Below are 12,046 nucleotides of genomic sequence, written 5' to 3' on the forward strand. Positions count from 1 at the left end.
ACCTTCAAAGTGGAACATATTCTGAGTTAGAATGCGTTTTGATTTTTGTCACATAAGGAAAATCTAATTCATTACCTGTTATAAAGATAGAATGACTATTCTTGTGGGACCACCACTCTAAGGCCGAGACTGAGCAAAGTATATTAAGATCTTGGTTCATGAATTTTGCTGCTAATAAGCAGTTAGTTAATGGTTAATGTGTGTTTCCTAATATAAACTGCTACTGTTATGACATCCAGATTTTTTTGAGTCCTCATCAGAAAAACAGATATATAGGTAAAAAAAAACAACCTATATTTACATTTGTTGTCAGGTGGTGACCTCTAGTGGCTTTAAGTAATTACAACAGCTGCAAAGGAGAAGGTGAGGAAAAAGAGGTTTAAAGACTGAAAAGTCCACGTAGAGAAGAGAAAACAAGCACAGGACTTTCATTCAGGGGACCAGACCAGCAGTCAACGGTGAGTTCTTTTAACTCACCCACGTTCTGAACTCATATCACATACATAATATAAGTTAGATAACGCATGTTTGTAACAGAAGTTACAGAAGTAACAGAGATTTTAAGTCAGACCTACTGTATATATCTCCCTAGAGCTAACTAAGTCGTTTTCACACCTAAACCTGTTGACCGTGCGACAAACGTGTGTCATTTTAACGCTGCAACGGTTATGCTGTTATGGCCGAGGTCGTATACACCGCTTTGGGAGCCGCTGACGATCAATGGAAATCTGTACTGGATTGTGTTTACAAGATGTAAACAATGCAGCCAAAGCTGTCTGTAATTTTGTGTCTTTTCATTTTTTTTCTGCAAGCCCACAGTTGGGAACAACTGGCATTCAGTATGTCACATTATCTTTAAAACAAACCACATTAAGACCAACATCTTACTCTCTGACTGGGTCCAATATAGGAGAATTGAGGGGAGTAAGACTTGTGGGAAGAGCGAGATCCAAGATCTGAGGCTAATTCAAAAAGACTGGGCCATCATTTGCACTCATGTGTAACCATTGCAAGTTACTGTCAAGAGAAGATACATCAGAAGAAATTCAGAGTGCAAAGAGTGTAAAGTGTTGGCCCATTCACCCATATAATAATAACAACACTTAGCTTTAGTTTCACTGTGTTTATGGATGCAGATAACTTCGTCTTTATTTTGTTTCTAGATGTCTCCCTCTAAGCCCTTTGTTTCCACCAGAATACAATAAAGGGGAGTCAAATTTTGTCTGTGGCGCTCACAGCTTTGAAAAATCACATTTTAAAAATTCAGTAACAACATCAACAATGTCCTTGTTTCTGTGGACAGTCCACGGAGCACCCTGCCAAAAACCTCTCCTACAGCGGCTCTTTCTTCTTTAAAATGACGTTCCAGTGAAACTGTTCCCAAAAATTGTGCTTGTCACAATAAAGTCAGAAGCCACTGGACTACTGTACCTACAGTGGACTTAACAGTAGATTGTGTAAAATCAATGCCATGAAAGTGTTGTTGGGTTTTTTCGCCTCTACATGCACTGTCTCCATCTTTTGTTTTCATCTTGTACAGCTACAGAAGATTTTGTAAACAGATCACGGCCACACCTCCGAGCACAAATCCATAACCTCTTTCTTGTGCATCTGCCTGAAACCGTGATTCCCTCCCTGCAGTGACTGTAGTACAGTGTGTATCAACATGTACCGGCTGCAGAGATGAAATAACTTGTCTTGTCTCCTGACTTTGTGGTGGTAATCTATCAGGTCACCCTTCAGCTCTCTTTTCTCATTCTGCTTCAGCACTGTACGTCCTCATCGTCCTTTTTACAGTGTTGCTTCGAGGGCAGATGTAATTAAATGTGTGAAAAGAGGGAGAACATTCAAGACCTCTCATTTCATTCTATTATTCTGAGCTTCTGTTAAATGAGGTAAGAAAGGCTTAATTTTTTTTCCCCCTTTAGATCTCTTTTGTGCACATTCTTGACCATTCTTGCAAAACAGCTTTGAATGTTCACCGCTCCTACCTCCTGGAGTCACCAGGTCTTTGAAGACGCAGATATTCTCCCCTCCGTTGACTTGCTGGAGCACCTTCAGTTCATCCCGTGTCAACCCCAGCCCTCCCGACCCCCGACGACCTTGTCCCAGGTAGACCATCGTCACGGTGACGTTGGATTTCTTTGCCTCTTTCTGTGCCTTCAGGGAACTCTGACGTGAAGAGAGAGGACGACAGAAAGAGCTAAATATTTCATGTTGGAAAGAAGCGCAAGTGCATTTACTGGAATATTTTTGCAGATATGAGAGTACCTGCTTTTTAGGGTGCGTTCCACTTCTCTGAGAGGCCACTGAGGAGAAAGATCCTCTTCTTTTGTCGTACAGGTAAGGGCAGGACTGACTCAGAGCTCCTTTCAATGAGCTCAGACTGGACACCTTGGTTGTGATGGCCGGGAGGTAAACGTCGTCTTTAATGGTTCTCTTAGAATGGGCCATTGAGTCGTCCAGCTGTGTTGGGAAGAATGCATTAATTAAAAGGGTGAATCCATGTTACATCTCGTTTTAACCCTGTGCGCCCTCTTTCTCTTTGTGACAACAACCGTGGGACACTACATGGACACAGGAACACTTTGTAAAACCACTGTTGGTAAGCACAGTTAGTCTACATTTAATTCTCAGATAGCATAATGATTGTGGTCCAGATCTGGCCCATAGCAGACACTTTCATCCGGCCCACATACCGCATGGAATGATGGCCTTTAGGCGGTCCGCTACCAGATCTGAGCCACAAAGAGGCCATAGCCATGGTCGCATGTCAACCAAGAGCAAACAGAATAAACCAGAACCATCCGAAATCTGGGCCACAGTTAATTTCTCTTTTGGTGGGCTGGATCTGGCCCATTAATGAGAAAAGAATAGTTTCTCTAAAATGTTTATTTGTTCTGGTCCTTTTTTGATTCTCCAAAAACTTTGCGAGAAAACATCAAAATCCTCCTCTAAGTCGATGTTCCTCGTTGATCCTAATGCAGATTTGTCTGTTAGCTTATGGAGAGCTTTTCTCAGAAACTTCTCTGTGTTCTCCTCTCAACCTGTTAATAAGTTAAGGCATCGGTCGTGTCATGAAAACAATGGGAAGAACATAGCAAGAGCTGAATGCTGACCTTGTAGATCTCCACAGTGTCAGGATTCTTGAGGAGGAGGAGTTTGCTCTTCGCTCTGATCAGACTGGCGATGGAGTGAATCATTTTAGCATCTCTGGGCTGAGCCGGGATCTGTAAAAAAATAACACTCGTCTGACTCCATTAATCCATTAAAACAGGATGTTCAGTTACACAACCAATAATGTTCACATTGATGCTGAACTTTGAAGAGGTGAACGGTTAAAAAACATGGCACAGCTGTGAAGCTGACGGTCAGGCATGGCTCAGGAGACTTACAGGAGTGTCTCTGTCTCCTCCATGGACTCCTCTGTGGAAGAAATCCTGAAGGAGAGTGTTGCTGTTTCTCCTGAATCTGCTCATTGATTCCTTTTGACACCACAGACACAGCTGCCTACCAGCACAGGCAGAGAAAGCAACATATTGACTTTGACAAACAGTTTTTTACCAGTTTTTTACCTGATCAGGTTTATGATCAGTATCACTTTGACCCCTCTGTAACCGAGGCGTTTCAGGTGCTGGTTCAGAGCCAGTGCCTACTTTTGAACCAGTTCTTTGCATGTCAACAGCCATGTTGAAAATCATGCTTTTGCAGACGTACATTTAAATATGTAACTGCCCGGAGTGAGTGAGAGTGAGCGGAGGATGTGGTGAATGAATAGCGTCAGACACAGAATCTCCCCGTCCGGGCCTCATGCGCTCAAAACAAGATAAATCCACCTAGGGGAAACTGAATTAAGATGACAGTGATCTTTTTTCCACTCTGAGCTAACAAGCCTCTATTGTTTCCTCCACAGCCTGTCAGTAACTCACACTATCTGAAACCTGATCGCTTTATCGTGGCCGTGTCATCTGCTGGGCTGAGTGCTTCTGGGACACGAGGCAGCAGGCAGACAGCCATGTCCTGAGATTAGCAGCCTGTGTATGCATGAGTGCGCCTCAGCCTCAGGTGGCAAACAGGGAGAAACATAGGACTTGTGAGGTACAGAAGATTGCCAACGTTGCATGTTGTCTTGAAGGTTGTCAGACTCCCTCGGACGTACATGTCATAGCACTTTACTGCAGCTATCGTAACCTGTCTTTAACCCTTTTGTGGTAGAAAACAACACATTTTTTGCGGATGCAACAGCACAGCAACAATGCCAAAAAGAAGAATCCAGATCCTTTAACTGAAAAATAAAATAGCAATATCTTACTGAAAATGTAAGCACACTGTACAAAAAGATTTGCCTTAAATGAAAGCACAAAGGCATTGCAAACAAAATGTTCTTTTTGTTGCAAGAGCAAAAGTAATGATAAATGAATGTCTATGCAGCATTTTTTAAACCAGGTAGTTTCCTCTTTAAAAATAGTATTTCATAAGTATTTTAAATGTTTGTGTTTTCTCTTTACAATCTTTATGTAATGTATTAAAGTAGAAGAAGAAAATGTAAAACCAAAAAAATATTAAGGTAAAGTACATCAACATTGTGCATAATTACAGCATAAATAAGTATACTTATTTAAGTGTATTTAAATATACTTCTTTCCCACCACTATGTGCAAATGTGCTTGTTGTAAACACTCATTTTTGAGCTAACTATTAAAATACCTCATTTATACAGTGACATCAGGGATTACTCACGTTATCACTCACTGCTTTTTATACCTGGTTAATAACTGCTCGACATTCTTTCCAATGACTATCTGTGATAAAGTATTTTTTCCCCCCCTAACTAATTTTCCGTCAAACCACACCGCAGGACAGCGATCTTACCTGTTGTCTTGTCCAGGTACGGAGCTGAATGTGTCTTTTCCACCTGGTGATCTGATCCCTCTACAGCTGCTGATCTCCTGTTCTCCGCTCCCCCTTCACGCAGCCAGCCGGTGACACCTGAGCAGACGACACCTTTGGCACTGGGTCTCCGCCGCCTGACGCTGGTCCCTCATCCATCTTTGAACGCCTCTGACCTTTGCTCTGTACGCTCTGGCCGCATGTGATGTCGATTATGAGGCCGTCCCTGTCAACACAGCCACATTAGAGATTTATTAACTGATTTGTGAGAACGCTGGGAACCATTTAATGTCCTGAGTACAGTTTGATTGCTTTTTTGTTGTTGTTTGTTTGGTTTGGAAGGCTGATGCTCATGTTTTTAATAATTGAATCATTATTAAGCTGCCAAAAAAACTATCGCCAGTTTTCTACAGTTTTATAGCTGTCCATTGCCAAACATTTAGGGATTCAGGGTTAGCTTTGCAGCCTCTCAAACAGTATTTAGACCACTGTGAGATGCCAAAAAGTGGCAAGACTAATTGAGTATCTGTTAAATGAGGCAATTGCATTATAATAAAAGGGACATCAAGGAATATATGGTTTTATTTAAATAGATTATTTACAAAGGAAAGGAAGAAAAAGGAATAGTTGGATGATAGTCCCTGTACAACAGAATTTATATGAATCATAGGACTTCTTTTCCAAATTTGGCTTCCACTGATAAAGACCCTATGGTGTGGTTGGATGCCCATGAAAAGGCGACCTCAGCCATATCACTGTTGAATGCTTTAAACAAGGTTACATCCAACCATTGGGCACACACTCATATTGTCAGATTATTGGCATAATTAGTGGCACGGAAGTTTCAACTATCACAGCTGGCCAACAGACGAATCGTAGAGGATCATCTCATTCCTCTGAGGGATCAGGAAAAGTCGGCCATGTGATCGCCATCATTTATATTTCCAGCAGTGGATACAGAACATATGCAAACAATTGAAATCTCATTGATTAAAAAAAAAAAAAGGCTTTGTCCTGAAAATGTAGACATGCGTCAATGCACCAGTTATCGAGGGACAGTGCAGTCCTTGGCCTCATATGGTGTTATTGTTACCTAACAAGCATTTTAAAGACCTGCTCGCTCTCTCTTCATCTTTCCTCTGTGAGCTCTCTGAATGCATGTTCTGTGCTCACGCCTCAGCTCTCTCAGAAAGCCTGACCCCCCTTGCATGCACTCGCTGGCTCCATGCAGTTTCTTATGTGCTGTGGCACATCCAAAGGGCCGCCGGAGGCCAACGGGCTCCGTCTGCCTGCTGGATCCATTACAGCCATAAACTGATAGGGGGTCTGAGTGTATTTGGCTTGGCAGAACAGTATTTGCTTCCTGCCACACTCACTGAAGCGATGTGTCAGTTTATTATGGGCCTGCCACACACCTCCACCCAGTGTGCGTGATGTGACGCATTTCATGAGCGGGGCTTCGCAGGAGGGGTGATTTGTCTTTCTGCTCTGCTCAGCAACTTTTCGAGGGTCGAGATTTGTAAATGTCACCAATGATCAATGCGGAGATATAAGTGAATATTTGGAAGTGAGCAACAAACTGATTGTTGATGTTGGAGTTTAGAAGCTGTGTTGAAGCCATACATCAGTGTGTTTTATAGACAGCTTAAGTAATATCCTGCCCTCGGGGGACAGTTTAGATTACTGACCATTCATCCTGCCTCTCATTGTTAGAACCAAAGACGCCGAATACATTTCATTTCCTCCTATTCATCCTGTTGGATAATTTGTAACCGATACGAAGCATTGACCTGAAGAAAACTTTTTAGGGAAATGAATCAGACGAGCTGAAGTATCCCATTAACCTACACCTTCAAGTGACTGGATGGATGTGGTGGAATCATGTCCACATGTGTGAAATCATGATGCAGTGATCCTTAAATACATCTCACTGGACTGGGAGTGCAGAGACCTACGGGAATGTTTGTGCTGATGGTAGATATCGCTGCACCAAACATATTCATCAGAATGTAAAAAAAAAAAAAACCCACTGGTAATTAATCTGCTGTTGATGATTGTTTATTTTGGAAAGTTTTCGACCAAAATTATTTCGTATTGCCCGTTTAATGTTATGCCCGTTTAATGTTATGCATAATTCATTTGCGTCATTTAGCCCACCTCTCTTCCACTTGACCTCGTTGCCCAGGATTTGATTTGCCTGGACTTAACTCGCAGAGCATGACCCGACCTTCACGATGGCTTTTCAGAAATGTGCATGTGATGGTCAATTTTGCAAAAAGATCAGCCTTGCACTGATTTGTTTTTCTTTTTGCTTGCTTATTCTCCTCCTGATCAAAATGTGAATACATTGCCATGTTTGTTTGCTTTTTTAATCAAATCATAAGTTCTACTTCTTCCACAGCCATTCCAATTACCTGTTGTTGGCTGCAGAAGTAAAATTCAAAGGGCACAAGTATTCCTCGGTGGGAATAACTGATCTAAAGGTTAGAACAGGACTGGATTGTACCAGCAGGACACATTTGGTTGTGGAAAACAAAAAAGCAAGGTTCAGCCTTCCTCATTACCACTGCTGGGGTGCCCTTTCGCCAGACCTTTAACCCCCGGTGGAGTGTGAGGAGCTGCTCAGTTGTTAAATAACGGGCAGCTCCAAATATATATAACTGTGTGTATGTGAACAGAACTTTTCTGAATAAGTGAGCATTGCTGCCTTGATTAAATAAAAGACTCGACCCGAGACATATTTTACATACCGCCTATCTAGAAGCCAAAGACCTTTTAGTTGAGAGCCGGTGTTCTTTATCTGGACACTGAGGTTGGCAGATTGAAAATGCTCAGGAGTAAAACAGATGTGGGCAGCAGTGGGAAAAAAATGCTCTACAAAACCTGAAAATATGTTAGTGTGCATGTGACCAAAAAAACTGAATGATTTAAGGACTATTTCATTGTTATTTCCTCTGATTTCTGCAGTATTCTACAGCTATTTTCATTTTGCGAGTGATTCATGACTATTGTTGTGGAGGGTCTGAGGATTTCTGATTGTGTCGGTTTGCTTTTTTTCTGGACTTCTTTTTTGTAGTATTGTTTAAAAATGTCATGAATATCCAGTTCTTCAGTTCTGGCTTTAATAAAGCTATGTGTCTTGTCAGCGAAAACTTCAGGATTGGATCATAATCAATTAACAAACCATTCTGTGATTGTTTGTGGAGCAACTTCAGGTCTTTGATCCTAAAAAAAAATGTAAAAACTAAAGACTTAGTGAATGCACGGCAGAGCCCTGCCACACTGAACAAATGTCAGCTGCCATGTCCTATCTCTCTCTCATCCTGTCATGTCGGCATTGCACCACTTGAGGGTGCAAGAAGACCAAGTCAGACCACCACACCTTCCAACTCCCTGTCATCTAATTGCACCGCATGAAGGAGAGTGGGCAGGCAGCTCTTCTTGAAGCTCTCCCGGTGGTCTGTTTCTCCTCTGTGGCTAATTACCTCACCGTCTGAAGTGCTGCATCATCTGTACCCGCTGTCAGAAACACTAACTCAAGGCTGCTTATGACTGGCAGCTACCAAATAGTTGAGTTTCCACATAATACTGGACGTGCAGCAAACACTCCTGTTGTCGCCAGGCAGTCTGGGGAAGGAGGTGTTTGCTCGCCTGGTTGCACCGCAGCATCACATTTCATGTTCTGGTTAAATTAATTTAATAGCAAAATGTCAAACGGGGGAGCGATATTCTCTGAAAGCTGGATAACGGCCGATGGGTGAACAAAAGCAGCACTCACTGCAGGATGATTCCACACATTAAGAATTAATCCGATCATGCAAACTCATATGGATGAAGATGCTCTCTCCGCACCTCTGCACGCTGCATTTTGTCAGGTGTAATCTTTTTCAAATGAGGAAGCGCTTGCTGACAGGGTGACCTTTACCATGTTGCTGCAGGCTATCACCTCCCGGGAGGACATGAGGCTGACAAACAATGCTACCAATAGATTTATATCAGCGTATGAATTACCACCTGAACAAACAAACATTACAATGACTGCATTGTGCTGTAACTGCTATACTATTGCCAGGGTTGGATTACTGCCTGGACAAATCAGCTACACCCGGGCCCCAAGATGTATTTCTTACCACCAGATTATATTAAGCACTACATATTTAGCCAGGTTAATTAAGAATATTGGCTGATTGGCTAATTCAATCATGCATTTACGTCAATAACGGGAACATCAGTGACAAAAGGCCTTTACTTTTCTTTTCCAGATGACCACAGCTGCAGCTTTTGTAACCTGCTCATTCCAGGATATCATGTTAAATGCACAATAAGTATTAAAAGAGCTTTGTTATATACTTTATTTAGTTGCATGCTTTTTATTTAAGGTAACCAAGTTTTTCATTTGCTCCCCCTGTCGCCATAACGTCTGGGAGAGAGTCAGAAAGGGAGGAAGCAACGTGATTTCATGTCACGAATAAAACTCTAAAAGATCACCTCCTGTGAACATTTTGAACATTCAGTTTTTAATTGGCAATAAAAGTTGTTTACCAGTGAAGAGATCCAACTCTTTTTTTTGTCATTGTTTTGTCTAGCACTAGAAGTTACATGCTGGGCTTTTAAGTACCAAATAATTACAGCCCTGTTTTCAGCTTTTTGAATGTCCAATAAAATAAACGGGTTACTAGAGAGTTTACTGATCTTTAGATGTAGGGCAAAAATATTCAGTCCACAGAGGAACAGTCAAAGCTAAGTCAAAAAATCTAAATCAACACATTTTGAAAAACTTTCAACGTAAGTAAATAGTTCAACAACAAAAAAAAACAAAACAACCCTATTTAGAATCTCTTCTTAAACACTTACAGTTAATTGTAAAACTGGCCCTTTACTGGGTTCATGTTTTAGGTGTTTTTTTATTTTTTTTTTTACTAACAATAGCATTCAAGCTCCCCATGAATTTGGTTTTCACAGTGGGACCTTATGTGAAAACCCCCCGTCTGGGATCTTAAGTCGCCACAACATCCACGTACTGTGTCGGTGGACAGCAAGAGCGGCCTGTCCCTTCTGCACAGAGCAGCGGGGGGGCCGGAGCTGCTCCCAGCTAGAGACTGGCAGAGCCATGTGGCAAGCTGGCACCTCCCTGACCGAGCCACGGGGAAGACCGCACGAGAGGGAGCAGCAAAGAAAAAAGGAAGTAATGCAGCTTGAATGTTGTAATCTTCACTGATTATGGGATTATCTCTGTGTGATCATTGCCTGTCTTTTTTTCTTTTTCTGAGATTCGTGTGTATTTTATGTTGCACGCTGTAGTTATCTGGTGTGAAGCACTCTAAGGTTTTGCATGTAATTTGCTTGATTTACTTGTGAAGCATCACACAAACTGCTTCACTTCTTGGTCACCTGCTACTATTATCGCAGTGCTGCTGTCTCTCCACTTTGTTCTGAGTTTGAACTGTGTGGGTGACATTTTGAATGTCATTTGCATGTTCTCCCTGTGCTCGCTGAGTTTGCTGTGATTCACTCTCGCACTTCAGATGAATAGTTATTTTCCTAAATGTGGATGTGTCTGTGTGACTACGTGTTGGCTCAGCAGAGGTGACCAGTCGAGTTATTTTCTGCGGTTCCTGCTTTTTGCATGCTGAGATCGAGGCTCCATATGGACGATTCGAGGATATAGATTTTTTTTTTGCACTTCATAATTACTGACTGTCTGAGAATCTTAATCGTCCCTTGTATCCTGTGTTCAGCTTTCTACCAAATATTGTTGAGTTACCATGCTTCATGCAAATGTGAATTAAATGGCTTCTTCAGTGTCATCACCTTTATACAAAACGAGACTTGCTGCATTGTTGAAATCATTTTCGATTTAAAAACAATAATGATCATTGGAAGGAGCAGCCATCATACTTTAAATACGACAACCACACCCTTCTATCTGTTGTGTATTCATGTGTAAAATACACAAACAATCTGACAGAAAAAAAAGTCTTTACTCAGACATGTCTTCACAGTTGACAAAATTACATTTATGATTTCAACACATTAGATTCTAAATCTGGGTTGGAGTTAGGAGCACTACACTGTACAGTTCTGCTGCGAGGGAATGATTGATGTCCAAGTTACAAGAAGAATAGAGGGGTGATTATGTTACTACTGTAGGTTTGACCTTACTTTCCAAGACACCTGAGAAACCACTGTGGTAATAGTGCCCCTTACCATCCACTGGCCTGTCAGACAACAGGACAATAAGAGAGCTAATTACAAGTGGTCAAAGAAAAACAGGGAGGGGCAATATTTTAAATGACTGAACCAGCACTTCAGGTCATAATGTGTCAATCAATGTGGGCCACCAGTGCAATGACATGTTGCTTTTGTCTTTATCATGAAAAAAAAACTGTCCTTATAAAAGACAAAACAGCAACCGGACTGAGATCAAGAATCAAATCCTCTAACGTCAGCACAATAAGATGGAAAAAGCAGAGTGTAAGCCATGAGACAGGTAAAACCAGAACAAGCACCCTCAAACTCCGTTCAGCTCTCGGATGATTTCTGCCTGATGGAAGGTGAAGTGGAGTCATCGGTAAATCCCCTGCCGGAGTGAAACAGACAGGAGATTAGTGAGTCTGACATGAAGGGGTGCCTCTCTGGGTCTCTATCTCCAGTTATCACACAGCAGTATCCTTTACTGAACACATTCCTCTCCTTTTTTTTTTTTTTCCCCCAGACAGGTTGAGTGAAGGAGGAAAAGATCTGGCAACCACGGGCAGAAGAACAGTCTAATCCAATGATAAAAACTCAATTAAGAAGCCGCTCTTCTTGTTTCTTTCATGTTGCTGAATGGTCAGGTGGCATTATTGATGTCCACGTTGGAATATGTTCAATTATACAATACAGTGAACACCTCTGACAGATTCACGTAAACACCATGTAGAGTGGTCATCCGAGACAACTCCAAGTTCAGACTCAAGTTTCAAATCAAGTCTTAAAGGGACAGTGTGTAATATATCAAGTATTTATCATCTAGCCGTGAGGTTCTACATTGTAACACTCCTTTGCTCACCCCTCCTGTTCTGAAGACGTTGGAGACGTTCCGGAAGCTACGGTGGCCCTGACGAACAAGAAAATCATTTTCAAAATATGGACTCTTTCCAAACAGCGTCGAGTA

The 12,046-nt window shown here is 41.8% G+C and overlaps 1 protein-coding gene across 1 annotated transcript in view; it reads right to left on the reverse strand.

Annotated features, from left to right (window-relative positions):
- Nucleotides 1-12,046, reverse strand: part of LOC115582013 (uncharacterized) — a 38,989-nt gene that overhangs the window by 6,832 nt on the left and 20,111 nt on the right. The window contains exons 4-9 of the mRNA XM_030417680.1: nucleotides 11,400-11,470; nucleotides 4,873-5,116; nucleotides 3,396-3,510; nucleotides 3,120-3,230; nucleotides 2,272-2,466; nucleotides 1,992-2,172 (exon numbers count right to left, since the gene is read on the reverse strand). Of these exons, the coding sequence (XP_030273540.1) occupies nucleotides 1,992-2,172; nucleotides 2,272-2,466; nucleotides 3,120-3,230; nucleotides 3,396-3,479 (571 nt within the window). The 5' untranslated portion in view covers nucleotides 3,480-3,510; nucleotides 4,873-5,116; nucleotides 11,400-11,470. The remainder of the gene's footprint in view (nucleotides 1-1,991; nucleotides 2,173-2,271; nucleotides 2,467-3,119; nucleotides 3,231-3,395; nucleotides 3,511-4,872; nucleotides 5,117-11,399; nucleotides 11,471-12,046) is intronic.

The sequence above is a fragment of the Sparus aurata genome, chromosome 5, assembly GCF_900880675.1.
Source record: "Sparus aurata chromosome 5, fSpaAur1.1, whole genome shotgun sequence".
NCBI classification, from domain to species: domain Eukaryota; kingdom Metazoa; phylum Chordata; class Actinopteri; order Spariformes; family Sparidae; genus Sparus; species Sparus aurata.